Here is a 14,584-nt window from a genome sequence, read left to right as displayed (position 1 = left end):
CCCACACCGCCCAATTTATCCAGCAGCTTCTCTTTTTTGTCAGATGTCAGATAGATCCCAAAAGCTAAATCTGTCCTCTGGGCAGGCGAACAATTATACTGCCTATTGCCTCTTCTTCCTTTCGTTATTCTGTCATCAATTATGCTGTCCACAAGGGATTCTATCACATGAGGGTCTGTTAGCAAGAGCTCAAATACATGTAGCAGCTGTCTATTTGCAAATACAGAATGCCATGAACACATGGTACAGAAGGATGCTTACTTTTATATGCTTGTATCTTCTCATTTACATTAGATTATCCATTATCCTTTTCCCTTTCAAATGCTCCATATATAGTAATTAGCTTTATTTTTCTTTTCTACTAAACTCCACTGCAATAGAAATAACTAAAATGTTAAAAATATCTCAGATAGCCAAATCATCACAGCACAAAAAACAGCTCAAGCTTTCAGTAGCAGTAGAGATAATATTAATCATAATAGCAGCAGAATGAGCAAGTGTTTAGCTGTTACTACATTCCAGGCACTTCCCTGGCAACTTTATGGATAGTTCCTCATTTATTATTCATAATTACCACATGACATGGTAGATGTCATTATCTATGCTCTTTATAAGGTTCCTAGGTGGCATACTTGTGGTTTAAACCCAAATCTGCCTGACTCTGCCTCCCTCCAACTTTACACTGAGAATGAGGGAGAAGAGAAAGGTGGGATGAAAGGCAGGGGGAAAAGTGGACAGAGAGAAGAGAGAGGAATAATGGAGCAGAACATCTTCAATTCTTTTTTATTTTAATTTTTATCTTACATTTACAAATTATAGTTGTATTTACTTATGGGATACAAAGTGATGTTATGATTTTTGAATACAATGTGGAAAGATTAAGCTAATTAATGTCTCTATCACCTCAAATATTTGCGATTTCTTGGTGATGAGAACATTAGAAGAAATTTACTCTCAGTGATACTATAATGTACAGAACTCAATGATTAGCTATATTCACTATGCTGTGCAACTGATCTCAAAAAAAAAAAAAATTAAACTTATTCCTCCTGAGACTTTGTACCCTTCAACTATTACTTCCCTACTCCTTTCATTCCCCAGCCTGTGTAGCCACCATTCTACCCCTTGCTTCTATGAGTTCAATTGTTTCAGGCTCCACATATAAGTGAGAACATGTGGTATTTGTCTTTCTGTGTTTGGCTAATTTCACTTAGCATAATGGTCTTCAATTCCATTCATGCTGTCACAAAGGACAGAATTTCTTCTTTCTTTATATATACTGTATTTTCTTTGTAATTCATTAAACAAATGTCTATTGAGCACCTAGTACTGGCTGCGCATACCATCTACTTGTAACACAAGTTTTTTGCCTTAGAGAGGCATGTTTGGCTTAGAGAAGTACAATCTCCAGCCAACAAGCAGTCTCCACCTTAAGGACAATAATCAATATGTGCCAAAGTGCTGAGAGCACAGGGAGAGGGTGGGGCTCTGTCGAGGGAACTGGGGGAGGTTTCCCAGATAAGGTGCCTTTGAGCAGGAACGTAAGCAAAGCGTGAGTGTTCTCAAGCTGACTGAGGGTGGAAAATTATAGGAGGCGGAGGTCACAGCAGGGTGACATAGCAGGGTGTCAGATAGAGGGTGCCCGGGGGAATGAGTGCTTCAGCAGCTGCAGAGGAGGATACATGTGAAAGATTTTGAGAGGTAAGAGCAGAAAGGCAGGTAGTCTGACAGCACATTGGGATGGACATTAGGAGAGGTGGTAAGGAGGGCAGAGGAGGGGGCAGGTGAGGAAATATGAGACATGGGTCTGCCAGTGCAAGTGACTTCATGTAGCATGGTATTTGAGGTTTTCATAAGTCGTTGAATCACGTGCAATGTTTTGTTCAGTGCTTTTTGTTCTGACTGTGGATTATGCTAATTTTGATGGAAAGAAGAGAAATACATACAAAGGTAAGGTGGACCTAAATCAGAGCTTTGGGGTCTAGGAAATGAAAGTATAGCAGGCCGGGCACGGTGGCTCATGCCTGTAATCCCAGCACTTTGTGAGACCGAGGCAGGCGGATCACGAGGTAAGGAGATCGAGACGATCCTGGCTAACACGGTGAAACCCCAGCTCTACTAAAAATACAAAAAATAAGCCGGGCATGGTGGTGGGCGCCTGTAGTCCCAGTTACTCAGGAGGCTGAGGCAGGAGAATGGCTTGAACCCAGGAGGCGGAGCTTGCAGTGACCCGAGATCATCGTGCCAGTGCACTCCAGCCTGGACTACAGAGCAAGACTCTGTCTTAAAAACAAAAAATCAAACAAACAGAAAAAGAAAGTATAGCCTGAGAAAGCTAGGAGCTTGGGTACAGAGGGAGCAAAAGCATTTCTGAACTGGAGACAGATATTGAAATACAAGGCAGGTGGCATAGAGACAAGTGGGCTACTCAATTGTACACCAGGCATCCCTGGGGCTGGGTATCAGGCAAAAGATCAAAGGATGAGATGAGAAGACAAAATGATGCCATCATTATTTCTGTCTTTAAAATTAATCATATGGGCCAGGCGCAGTGGCCCACACTTGTAATCCCAGCACTTTGGGAGACTGAGGAGGGCCAATCACTTGAGGTTAGGAGTTTGAGACCAGCCTGGCCAACATGGTGAAACACTGTCCCTACTAAAAATACAAAAATTAGCCGGGCATGGTGGGTTGTGCCTGTGTTCCCAGCTACTCGGGAGGCTGAGGCAGAAGAATTGCTTGAACCCAGGAGACAGAGGTTACAGTAAGTCGAGATCCCACCACTGTACTCCAGCCTGGGTGACAGAGCAAGACTCCGTCTCAAAAAAAAAAAAAAAAAAAAAAAAAAAAAAAAAAAAAAAAAAAAAAAAAAAAAAAAAAAACAAAACAAAAAAAGAAAAGAAAAGAAAAGAAAAGAAAACCAAAACTAAAACTAAAACAAAACGATGAAATGCTTCAAGTGGGAACAAAAAGCACATTTGAACTGACAATGTATCAATCACCACAACACAGTCTGAGAAAATATTTTGATGGCCAACCATAATAAAATATTATTGGGACTTGGGATGCTATTACATTGTTCCTTGGATTAATAATCTTCTTTTGTGTAGAAAGGTGTGTCTTGTCAGTCAAATTTTTCTTGATCTGCCTGCTTAAGGGTAAAACAGACCACAACATACGTCTTTAAACTGTCAGATCTGGACTCTTCCTGTAATCTCTCCCCATAGATAAGAAATGGGATTTCAAAAAAGGGAAAGAACCCTTTGTATCCTAAATTTGTCAAGAAATTCTTATCAAGAATATACCTCTACCATAGTGCTTATAATATAGCAGCAAAAAAAAAAACAAACAAACAAACAAACAAACAAAAAACAAAACAAAAAAAAAACACAAGTTTTTGTTTGTTGTTCTCTGGGACAAAGTTTCTAGTGGAATAATAGAGTCAAAAGATACTGCTTATGACAACTTATAATTAGACGTTGTGCAGTCATCATTAAATCAACAGAGCAAGTTTTTACTTCAAGGTTGCCATCTCCTACTTCTCTGTTGCTATAGATTATCATTTCCAGTGCATACTCTTCAAATGGGAAAGCAGTGGCCAGGAACAATGGGGTAGAGATAAAGCTGGCAATGCAGGTTTCCAGGCAGCCCTCCAGGAGTGCAGTAAAATCCCCAAGGCCACGATAAAGTTCAGTGTGGAGAGTCCAGACTTGGGTGTCATACAGACCTGGGGTCCAGTTTCAGTATTTTATCTTAATAATTCTAAGACATAATATGCACAAAGCACTTGGCCCAATGCCTGGCACACAGTAGACACTCAATGAATAGAAGCTGTTATTGCCACAAAATTATTTTTTGAAGCATGAAAAGGAAAAGCCAGAGTCCAAGTATGGCAGAGCTCCTCACTTCAAAGGCATAAGCATTCCTTTCAAATGTAAATCCCTCTGCCAACTTCTTATGAATATTTAGGGTCTAAGACTTATCTAAAACGATCACTAGTACAATAAGGTAGTATTTTATATGTCATTTTCCAGGACTGCTCCCTTTTTCCTTATTATTATTTATATGATAATATAAAATGTAAGAGATTAATAAATAGAAACTATAGATTTTGGTCTTACCATTTTGTCTGCTCTCCTCAGTATCTACAAAGGAAAAGGAAAATTTTATCACCATTTTAAATAAATATTGCAGTGAACATCACACTTACACAAATTATTCATAATTAAATAAAATACATTCTAATTTTAAGTAAAGGTTTCCCAATTGAGATCTTTCTTTATAATATCTAAAACTTGAAAAAGACCCAAATGTCCATGGATAGACAAACCATGAATGGACAAACCAACTGTGGTACAGCCATACAATAGAATACGACTGAGCAATAAAAATGAATGGGCTATTGATACACACAACAACTTGGATAGAACCAAAAAATAATTAGGCTGAGTAGAAAACCTAGATGCAAAACAATACCTACTTATAATTCAATTTATATAAAATTCTTAAAAATGCAAACTAGGGACAGAAAGCAGATTAAGGTTCCTAGGAACGGGCAGGGCAGGGAATGGTGGATTACAAGAGGATGTGAGAAAACTTTTGCAGGTGATAGAGATAGTTATTATCTTGAATGTGGTAATGGTTTCATATATGTTAAAACTCATCAAGTTTACACTTTACATATGTGCACATTAATGTAAGTCACTCATACCTCAATAAAACTGGGATTCAACAAAACATAAAAGAAAAATAACACATCATGGGTAAAGAGTAACCCACATGTCTATGCTATATCTACTTTATTTATACTTTATTAATCATATTATCTTGGATGTATTTTAAATTGTCTTGATGTATAAGAACTATTTGGCCACCGGTATCCATTACTCTTTAGTAATGATTTCTAATGTTCTTCTGGAAAGCCAACCTTTCCTATGTGCTTGGCCTAGGTGCTCCAGTGCTGGGCAGGGCACTTATGTCTGACAAACATGGTGTCATATTCCTCTGGTCATGGGACTGCTCAGGCATGAGCATATTAGGGCCAGTGAATGATAGGCCATGGTTTTGCTTGAGTGTTTAGGAGAGAGACATATTCTACCTTCTGCTGACTTTGAACCTGGGAACATATAGGCAACGCACTGCTGTCATTCATTTTGTTATTGGATACATTGTAAGTTGAATTGTGTCCTCCAAAGCCAAATGTTGAAATCCTAATGCTAAGTATCCGTTAATGTAATAGGGTTTGGGAGGAAAAGCCCTTGATAAAATCCAACATTCCTTCATGATAAAAACTTTGAACAAACTAGGCATGGAAGGAACATACCTTAAAATAATAAGAGCCATCTATGCCAAACCCACAGCCAACATCATACTGAACAGGCAAAAGCTGGAAGCATCCCCTTGAATGCTAGAACTAGAACTGGAACTGGAACAAGACAAGGACGCCCACTCTCACCACTCCTATTCAACATAGTACTGGAAGTCCTTGCCAGAGCAATCAGGCAAGAGAAAGAAATAAAAGGCATCCAAATAGCAAAATAAGAAGCCAAATGATCTCTCTTCACTGATGGTAGAATCCTATACCTAGAAAACTCAAAGACTCCACCAAAAGTCTCCTGGGACTGATAAATGACTTCAATAAAGTTTCAGAGTACAAAATAAAGGTACAAAAATCAGTAGCATTTCTATGCAGCAATAACATTCAAGCTGAGAGCCAAATCCAGAATGCAATCCCACTTACAATAGCTACACAAAAAATAAAATACCTAGGGATATATTTAACCAAAGAAGTGAAAGACTTCCACAAGGAGAACTACAAAATACTGCTGAAAGAAATCATAGATGACAGAAACAAATGGAAAAACATTCCATGCTCATGAATTGGAAGAATCAATATTGTTAAAATGGCCATACTACCCAAAGCAATGTACACATTCAATATTATTCCTATCAAACTACCAATGTCATTTTTTACAGAATTAGGAAAAACTATTCTAAAATTCACATGGAATGAAAACAGAGCCTGAATAGCCAAAGCAATTCTAAACAAAAAGAACAAAGCTGGAGGCATCACATTACCTGACTTCAAATTATACAATAAGGCGGCAGTAGACAAAGCAGCATGGTACTGGTACAAAAAACAGATACAACAATGAAACAGAATACAGAACCCAGCAATAAAGCTGTACACTTACAGTCATCTGATCTTCAACAAAATCAACAAAAATAAATAATGGGGAAAGGATTCTCTATTCAATAAATGGTGCTGGGATAGCTAGTAGGTCATATGCAAAAGAATGAAACTGAAGCACTATCTAATACTATACACGAAAATTAACTCAAGATGGATTAAAAATTTAGATATAAGACCTCACAATATAAAAATCCTGTGAGAAAACCTAGAAAATATCATTGTTTACATTGAGAAAAAAATTCGCCTTGAGAAAAAATTTATGACTAAGTTCTCAAAAGCAATTGCAACAAAAACAAAAATTGACAAGTGGGACCTAATTAAACTAAAGAGCTAGAGCACAGGAAAATAAACTATCAATAGAGTAAACAGAGAATCTAAAGAATGGGAGAAAATATTCACCAACTATGCATTCAACATAGTACTAATATACAGAATCTGTAAAAATCTTATTTCAAAAAACAAAAAAGAATCCCATTAAGAAGTGGGCAAAAGACATGAACAGACACTTCTCAAAAGAAGACATACAAGTGGCTAAAAAATGTATGAAAAAACGCTCAACATCACTAATCATCAGAGAAATGCAAATCAAAACCGCAATATGCTATCATCTCACAGCAGTCAAAATGGCTATTATCAGAAAGTCAAAAAAACACAACCAGATGCTGGAGCTGCTGCAGAGAAAAGGGAATGCTTATACACAGTTGATGGGGATGTAAATTAGTTTAGCCTGTGGAAAGCAGTTTGGAGATTTCTCAGAGAACTTAAAACAGAACTACCATTTGACTCTGCAATCCCATTACTGGGTATATATCCAAAAGTAAACAAATCATTGTCCCAAAAAGACACATGGCATTTGTATGTTCATTGCAGCATTATTCACAATAGCAAAAATGCTAAATCAACGTAAGTGCCCATCAGTGGTCAACTGGATAAAGAAAATGTGGTACATATACATCATGGAATAGCACACAGCCATAAAAAAAAGTACAAGATCATGTCCTTTGCAGCGACATGGATGCAACTGGAGGCCATTATCCTGAGTGAATTAATGCAGAAGCAGCAAACCAAACACTGCATAGTCTTACTTATAAGTGGGAGCTAAACACTGGGTACACATGAACATAAAGATGGCAGCAACACACACTGGGGACAAGGGTTGAAAAACTAACTGTTGAGTATTATGCTCACTGCCTGAGTGATGGAATCATTTGTACCCCAAATCTCACCATCATGCAATATACCCATGTAACAAATCTGCAGATATTCCCCCTGAATCTAAAATAAAACTTTAAGTTATAAAAAGAAAAGAAATAGGGTTAAGATAAAATATAACTGGATTGGGTGGTCCCTAAGTCCAATGACTGGGGATCTTACAAGGAGAGAAATTCAGAGTTGCAGAGATAGAGGACAGAGACCATGTGATCAAAGAGACAGGTATTGGTTTGGTGCAGCTGAAAGCCAAGGATGCCAAAGTACTGACAGGTGCCATCAGAAGCAAGAGAGGAAGCATGATACAGCTCCCCCTCTGGAGCCTTCCCAGGGAGCATTATCCTGCTAGCAGCTTGATTTCGCCCTTCTCACCTCCAGAACTGTGGAGAGTACATTCTATTGTGGTAGTTTGTTACAACAGCCATAGAAAATTAATACAATACATAACCTGGAAAGAACCAACACCCAGGAAAGTAGTGTTTAGAGACTTAGAGAAAATGGGTCCAGATGGCACTCCCTGAGTCTCTGATTAAGTAACCTTGATGAAATGATCTCCGCTTTTTCATTACAGGAGCCAATACATTTTTTTAACAATCTCAAAACAGTTTGCATTATTTTTTCTGCTAGCTGCAATGAAGTTAGCCCTGATAGGTATGCTAATAGAAAATAATCTGGGTAACATACTACAGCGCTATGTTATATAGAGTACCAAAGAGGATGCCCCACTAGCACACTGCAAAGACAAACTTTAATTACTTGGAAGGGGCCCTTAAGGATGATTTTTTTCCCTAAGTAACTTGTAGTTATAGTTAAATAACCAGAGCTATTCTTATATTTAGATTGTCACTTCTTGCTGGCCAGCTTGAAACATGAGCAATCATTTTTATTCCCAAGTTGTCTGTTTTACTGCTTTCTACTATAAAAACATTATCTTCCTTTCATTCTGCCGACTTCACGGAAATGAGGTATAGATAAATCTAATCATTGCCACAATGTGTTTTAAGATACTAGTATTACTATTAAAGATCTCACCCATGAAACTTTTCCAGCAACAGGTAGGTATCATCACCTAGACTTGCATGCAGAAGAAGACGGTCCTCCTTTTTTACTAAATTGATGTAATTACTGCAGGACAACTGCTTTCAATTGTAAGAGCTATGCTTAAAGCAAAATGAGACCCAGATTCTTTTCCCTTCATACAGTTAATTGCTAGAGGGGATTTTGAGGATTCATTCCCTGATCACAACTAGCTTCTTCCTGTCTTCTGCAACCATGGAGCCCCAGCTGAGAGTCAGGGAGACATAAAACACATCCTATTTCTTACTTTTGATTCATTCTAAGATTCTATTTCAAGCTGTATTTTGTCCTCAGGAATTCAAAGTAACTAGAATAGGATAATCACACACCACAGAGTTGGACCCAGGACTTCTGTTCATTTCATTTCATAAAGAACAATCTCAACTAGCATTTAGCCTCTGAAAGATGAAATAAAAACAGCAGTTTTTGTTATTAAGACAGTTCTTGTAATTAAATATGAACAGAACTGTCTCTGCTGCAGATTTTGCCTCTGATCCCACAGACTAATGAAAAATATACTGCGGATGAGAATCAAGTTCATTATGTTATGGTACCAGAATAATCTGTGTCAGCTGATCTTAAGGTTGCTACCACTGGATGGATGGTAAATAAATTTAAATATTATGGTCAGGCTTAAAATTTGAAGACAAGTAATACTGTGTTTTTGCTACAATTTAAAGATTATCAGATAGATTCCTTTACTTCAAAAATATTCTTTGATGGCCTCAAGTAAAATTCCTTATTCATCACTTTGTTATTGAAGGCAGGTGTTAAAATGTAAATGTTGTCTTTGAAACATTAAAAAATGGACACAATCATCACTTACTGAACTAATATTTCTAAGTGCCTCCTACCAGGAATCAGGTTAAGATCTGATAATGAGGTGAAATAGTCCCTTGGTAGATTCCTGAGAAACTGGAATATAAGGCAGGGACTCAGGACTAATCCAGAACATGGAATCCCACCACACAGGGTTGGCAGGAGTCTCTCCCACTAGAACGCATGGGGTCACCCAGGTGTCTCAATCATTAAACTACCTGGGGTCAGATGGGAGTCTCTCCCATTACCAGGGTGGGTGGACCCGGACTTCGAGCAGGTAGTTTTACTACCAGGCCACTGGTTGCCCTGAAACTGGATATGGGGAAGCAGGTACTGAAAGATGGATGGAGAGAAGGAATCAGCACAGATATTTTCATCTTCTCAATTTTGCCTACAGTAGGCCCAGTGTGGGAAAACAATTTTTAATGTATGATAACAGTAAGACTGTTTTTTAATAATTATTTTATTATTTTTTTAAGTTCCAGGGTGTGTACATGTGCAGGATGTTCAGGGTTGTTACATAGGTAAACGTGTGCCATGGTGGTCTGCTGCACCTATCAACCCATCACCTAGGTATTAAGCTCAGCATGCATTAAGTTTTTTTCCTAATTTCTGCTGGTTCCTATAACTAGAAGAGTGACATTTGTCTTGCCAATGAGAGTAGACAATGATGGCATTAACTGCCCTTCTCTGAACTGGACAATCTCATTCAAATGAGCAAGTGTGTATGTGTGTGTGTGTGATGAGGTGAGATGGGAGGTATGAGGCTATCACAGAGTTCAGTCACAGAACCATTGCATCTGGAAGACTCGTTCTGTTTCAACAGTCCTCTATACATCTCACACATCATACAAACGAGCATATATGGGGCTTCAGAATTAAGTATCGTTGTGAAGAGAAACTATTTTTTGTTTTCACCAAGTTCCTGACCATCTATGCACTGTATCTTGCATTCAGAGTGTACAAGAGTGTGCGTGCTTAGACGAAGGAAGGAAGGGAAGACAAGTAGCCTTCACAATCTTCCACCCTCCTTCCCACTTCAGCAGTGAAATGGGGGACAGTCACTTCCCTTCCAGTTAAAAATAAAAGGAAAACTGATGGGAAGGGAAAGTGGCATTGGGTGGGTGAAGTTACAACTAATTTCATTTGGGAATTGATCTTGCTTTTGGGGATGAGTTGAAGGTTTGTTTTTCTCCCTTTGCACAGTAGCGGAGTTGATTAATGTAATGACTCAAAAGAGGAGACACATGCTGCATGGACTAGTATTCCAAACTAGAGTTCCTCTTCTGTTAGCTGGATTGCAGCAACCTGGGAAATGATAGTTCATTGGTGTAAAAGGAAAAGCAATAGTCATCCCCCGGTCCTCTGTGTTGCCAGGACCCAGTTGAGTCCCTCTCCTGTGGCTGGCAGGCATGCTGTGTGCAAATGCTCACTCCAGCCTCAATGCACTGGCATACCTCGGCACCAGTGCTAGGTTTTCTAAGCCTCCTGTCAGTATTCAAGAGTATTTATGATGAACCGATACTTAATTCTGTCATATTCTAGCAAGACAATTCTATAAATTAGATTCATGAAGAAATAGTCCCTGCATCAGTTTGTGAATTTAGCTACTGTTACTGTCATTTAATGCACTCAGTGTGGAACACTGAAATAACCATAATACTTCAAATTTATGCAACACTTTTTGCTTTGTTTCCATTTTCCAAACTATGAGCTCTTATTTCATACTCACAACAGCCTAAGAAAATGTCATAGCCATTACTATTGCTGATTTGGAGAGGATACGGAAGGAAAAGCCAACAGTTGTGGCAAATCTATCTCTGATTTTCTTGTTAAAATCTGTCTCTAGTTTCTAACCAGCTGGTCATGTGTATCATGTCATTAATAGTATTCTCAGTAGCGGTTTAAATCATTTCTTAAATGATTGATTATTCCAGTGACATTGCAATAAAAAGCACTGCAAATCAAAGTTTTCCTCAAATTTGGAAATTATCTGTGTGATACAGAAGACACACAGATAATTACCTGTTCCATTTGGAACAGGCAATATCTATCACTTATTTATTATAATATGAAGAGAATTTTAAAAGTAATCTTTCTTGATAGTGCCACTAGAATATATTAAATCTAATAAAATAAAGTGATGCATGTATATTTCACATTTTATTTTGCTAAAAGTGGTATGATCCAGAAATGAATAATTCGCAAATCCCTAAGTAACAAATCATTTTTTGCATCACATATTTCACCAGTGTTAGATTTTTCACAAAATAACTCAAAGAAAAGTGTAAACAAAATCTTTTCCATTCGAGACAAAATCCAATAGCAGATATTTTTGTAGACTCTAGCATTTTACTGACAAACAAGCATGTCAACACCTCTCACAGGGAATCGGTTTCATATTTTATTTTAAATCTCTGAAATATAAAAGGCAAGAGCACCCTATTCATAGACTATAAGTTCCTTTAGTACAGAGACCTGATGCTATTTGTTTACAGACTTGGAAACAATCATGCATGCATAATAAAAAATGAAATTTTAATTTTCTCTTCGAAAACATTGCAGTTGAATACTTAAGCAATGACTGGTGTATGAGTCAGGAGGATGACTTTCCATATGTATAGTTTTAATCCATTCATCTCCACAGTATCACCAGGGTTTGTTAACTGCTTTTTAAAAAGCATGAGGAAGCACTTGATCTCAATGGGGGACAGAGTGAAGAACAGGTCAGAATGAATGGAGGCCCCACCTGTCCCCTTTGAATCAACTCCACGACCCCTTAATTGTCAGCCTCATAACTGACATGATTTCCGGGGCCCTGACTTTTCAGGCATGTTGTGGTGCCCTTCTCTTCTCCCAGCTTACATCCTCAAGGGTTTTATGGCTCTGAACAGCAAACTTGAATAAGATCAGCCTGTTAAGCCATGAGCACTAATAACACCATCTGATTGACCCAAGCCAGGCAGAGATAAATGCTCATGAAGGATAAGGTACTTAACTATTTGATTGGGTGGCTGAATAGGAATGACCACACCTGAAATTTGGTGGGAAGGCGATGACCAGCTCAGAATGCCTGGATCTCCAATTGGAGCCACCAGGTGATAAGGGGTGAAGGCTGCCAGTACACACAGTTGAACCTCACTTCTATCATTTGCCTTACAACAATTTGAATTATTGTTAGGAGCTTCTTTCTCTAGAATTAAAAAGAATTCTAGCCAATCCATTCAAAATAAACTTGGGAGAGCGCCTCACATCCTCCTATCCTCTTTATCTCTACCTCGCCATTATGACACTAATAATTTTATTTCCTCATATTTTCATCTCTCCACAAACAAATGTTATCTGGCTTCTGGCCCATCTCCCACTCATTTTGATTTTAATAAGAAAGGATAACTCAGAGAAGGGTAGAGGACAGAGCACATAGCACTCCTCCATGTCCTTTGACATTTTCTATCATGCCTAAACAAGAAGCAGCCAGAATTGTCCCCACTGAGCTAGGCACGACCTCCGGCGACAGCATGACAACTGAGGGCCTGGGAGAGCCCAGAGCCTGGCAAGTAGCTGAGAGAAACCCCAAAGCAGAGAAAAGAGATGGGCACAGAGGGAAAAATACAGAGAAAAGAAACAGCAGGAAGGAGAGGAAAACAAAATTGAAAAATAAGTAACAAATAAAAGTACTGTAAAGATAGAAGCCACACCATGCAGGAAAAAAAAAAAAAAAAAAAACAGCACAGAAGGAAAATAAAGGATGTGATCAGATCAGAGTAATGAAGGCAGGCAGTCGATACCGAAGTGAGAAATAGGACCAAAGGGAAAACAGTCAAAAGCTAGAATTGATGGAGATGACAATAGTAATTAGAACTTAGAGAGGAACAGAGAAGGAGAATATCAGGGAAGAAAAAGGGAAAATAGAAGAGGTGGCAGCGACAAAAAGAATCATTATGAAAATCATCTTTCCCACCGCTGTAGAAAGAAAACAAATATGTTCTAAGTAATTGTTTTCCAAGGGGTATGGGGGAGGATGACGAGAGCATCTCAATCTCTACTGCTTCCCTCGCTGGGTTGCTTGAGAGCATCCAGGAGGGTGGAGGCTGCAAATAGGGCGCATTAGAGATGAGTTGGGACACTGTCCCCACCTCACCCCCTACACCTTGTGCCTCTTTAAAATGTCCTATGCACTCAAATGTCTGTTGTATTTGCAATAGTGTCTCTACGAAACCCAGCCTGTTGGAAAATCTAACTTTTGTAATTTTCTTAAGGGTGTTAAGCCACAAGCTGCTGGTCTGGGACAGCCCTAGCTGCAAGTTAAGGGACAGTCGTTCCTCCTGCATTTGCATCGGTGGTTTTCTGGAGGGAAAGGAGGTAGTTCGCGCCTGTGTTCTGGAGACAAAGCATTGGCTGGTCAGCACCTGAGCCGAACCCCTTCCTTTCGGGGAAAAGAAAGATGTTGGGAAGCAACCGCCCAGCTCCCGCTGTCTGTACTTACGTCGAGGAAGATCGACATGCCCTTGGACAGGTGCAGAGCAGAGCTGAGCTCCTCCGAGGAGTTGTTGGAGGACGGCGATGTCTCCTGGGAATCCTCCATCCTCGGGAGCCCTGACCGCCGCAGGCGGAGTGGGGCTAGGCGGACGCACCGACTCTGGCAAGGGCGCGGCCGCAGCTGCTGCTTCGCCGCCGCCGCCCGGCTCGGGATCCTGGTGGATGTTCGCTCCCGCGCGCGCCTCCCTCCGCGCTCCCTGCGCTCGATGTCCCCCCTCCCTCCTCCGGCCTGCTCTCCCACGCGCTCCAACTCTCGCCTCCCCCTTCCCGCGGCTGACGGCGTCTGGATCCGTGTCATCCCCGCACTTAGCAACGCGCGGAGGGGAGCAGGCTCTGCCCCCGGCAGGGCCATCGACCACGGCTGGAGATAACCTGGGGGCCTCTGCCCGCCCCACGAGGGCCCCAAGTGCAGGGATGGAGGAGGGCGTCGGGACAGACAGAATGGACGAATGGCAAGGCGTTTATCCTGAGCAGCCGAAGAGCAAAGTAAGGACGCCCCCAGCCTCCCCCTAGAGTGGATGCCATAAGTAGGGAGGAAGTCAGAGAGGTTCTACCTACTTTAAGTTCCAGTGGCCTGTCTGCCTGACCCGCCCCCGAAGGCGGGGGCGGAGTTCATGGATACCAGCAAGTCAGGAGCAGCTGGTTTGGTGTAGAGATTAAGCCATTCGGTGTTATCTTGCTCTGTAGGGACTTAATCTGTAAGCCTCACTTTTCCTCATCAGTAAAATGGTCACGCTGGTCTCACCC

General features: G+C 40.1%; 1 protein-coding gene across 1 annotated transcript in view; it reads right to left on the bottom strand.

Annotated features, from left to right (window-relative positions):
• The window catches only part of NECAB1 (N-terminal EF-hand calcium binding protein 1), a 180,765-nt gene extending 166,448 nt beyond the window's left edge, over positions 1–14,317 (bottom strand). The window contains exons 1-3 of the mRNA XM_017870358.1: positions 13,785–14,317; positions 4,122–4,145; position 3,261 (exon numbers count right to left, since the gene is read on the bottom strand). Coding sequence (XP_017725847.1) covers position 3,261; positions 4,122–4,145; positions 13,785–14,189 — 430 coding nt within the window. The 5' untranslated portion in view covers positions 14,190–14,317. The remainder of the gene's footprint in view (positions 1–3,260; positions 3,262–4,121; positions 4,146–13,784) is intronic.
• Between the last annotated feature and the right edge of the window lie 267 nt (positions 14,318–14,584).

Source organism: Rhinopithecus bieti, unplaced genomic scaffold (genome assembly GCF_001698545.2).
Source record: "Rhinopithecus bieti isolate Rb0 unplaced genomic scaffold, ASM169854v2 scaffold_5179, whole genome shotgun sequence".
In the NCBI taxonomy this organism is placed as follows: domain Eukaryota; kingdom Metazoa; phylum Chordata; class Mammalia; order Primates; family Cercopithecidae; genus Rhinopithecus; species Rhinopithecus bieti.
The sequence above is the reverse complement of the archived record's forward strand: the minus strand, read 5'-3'. Positions and strand labels throughout refer to the sequence as shown.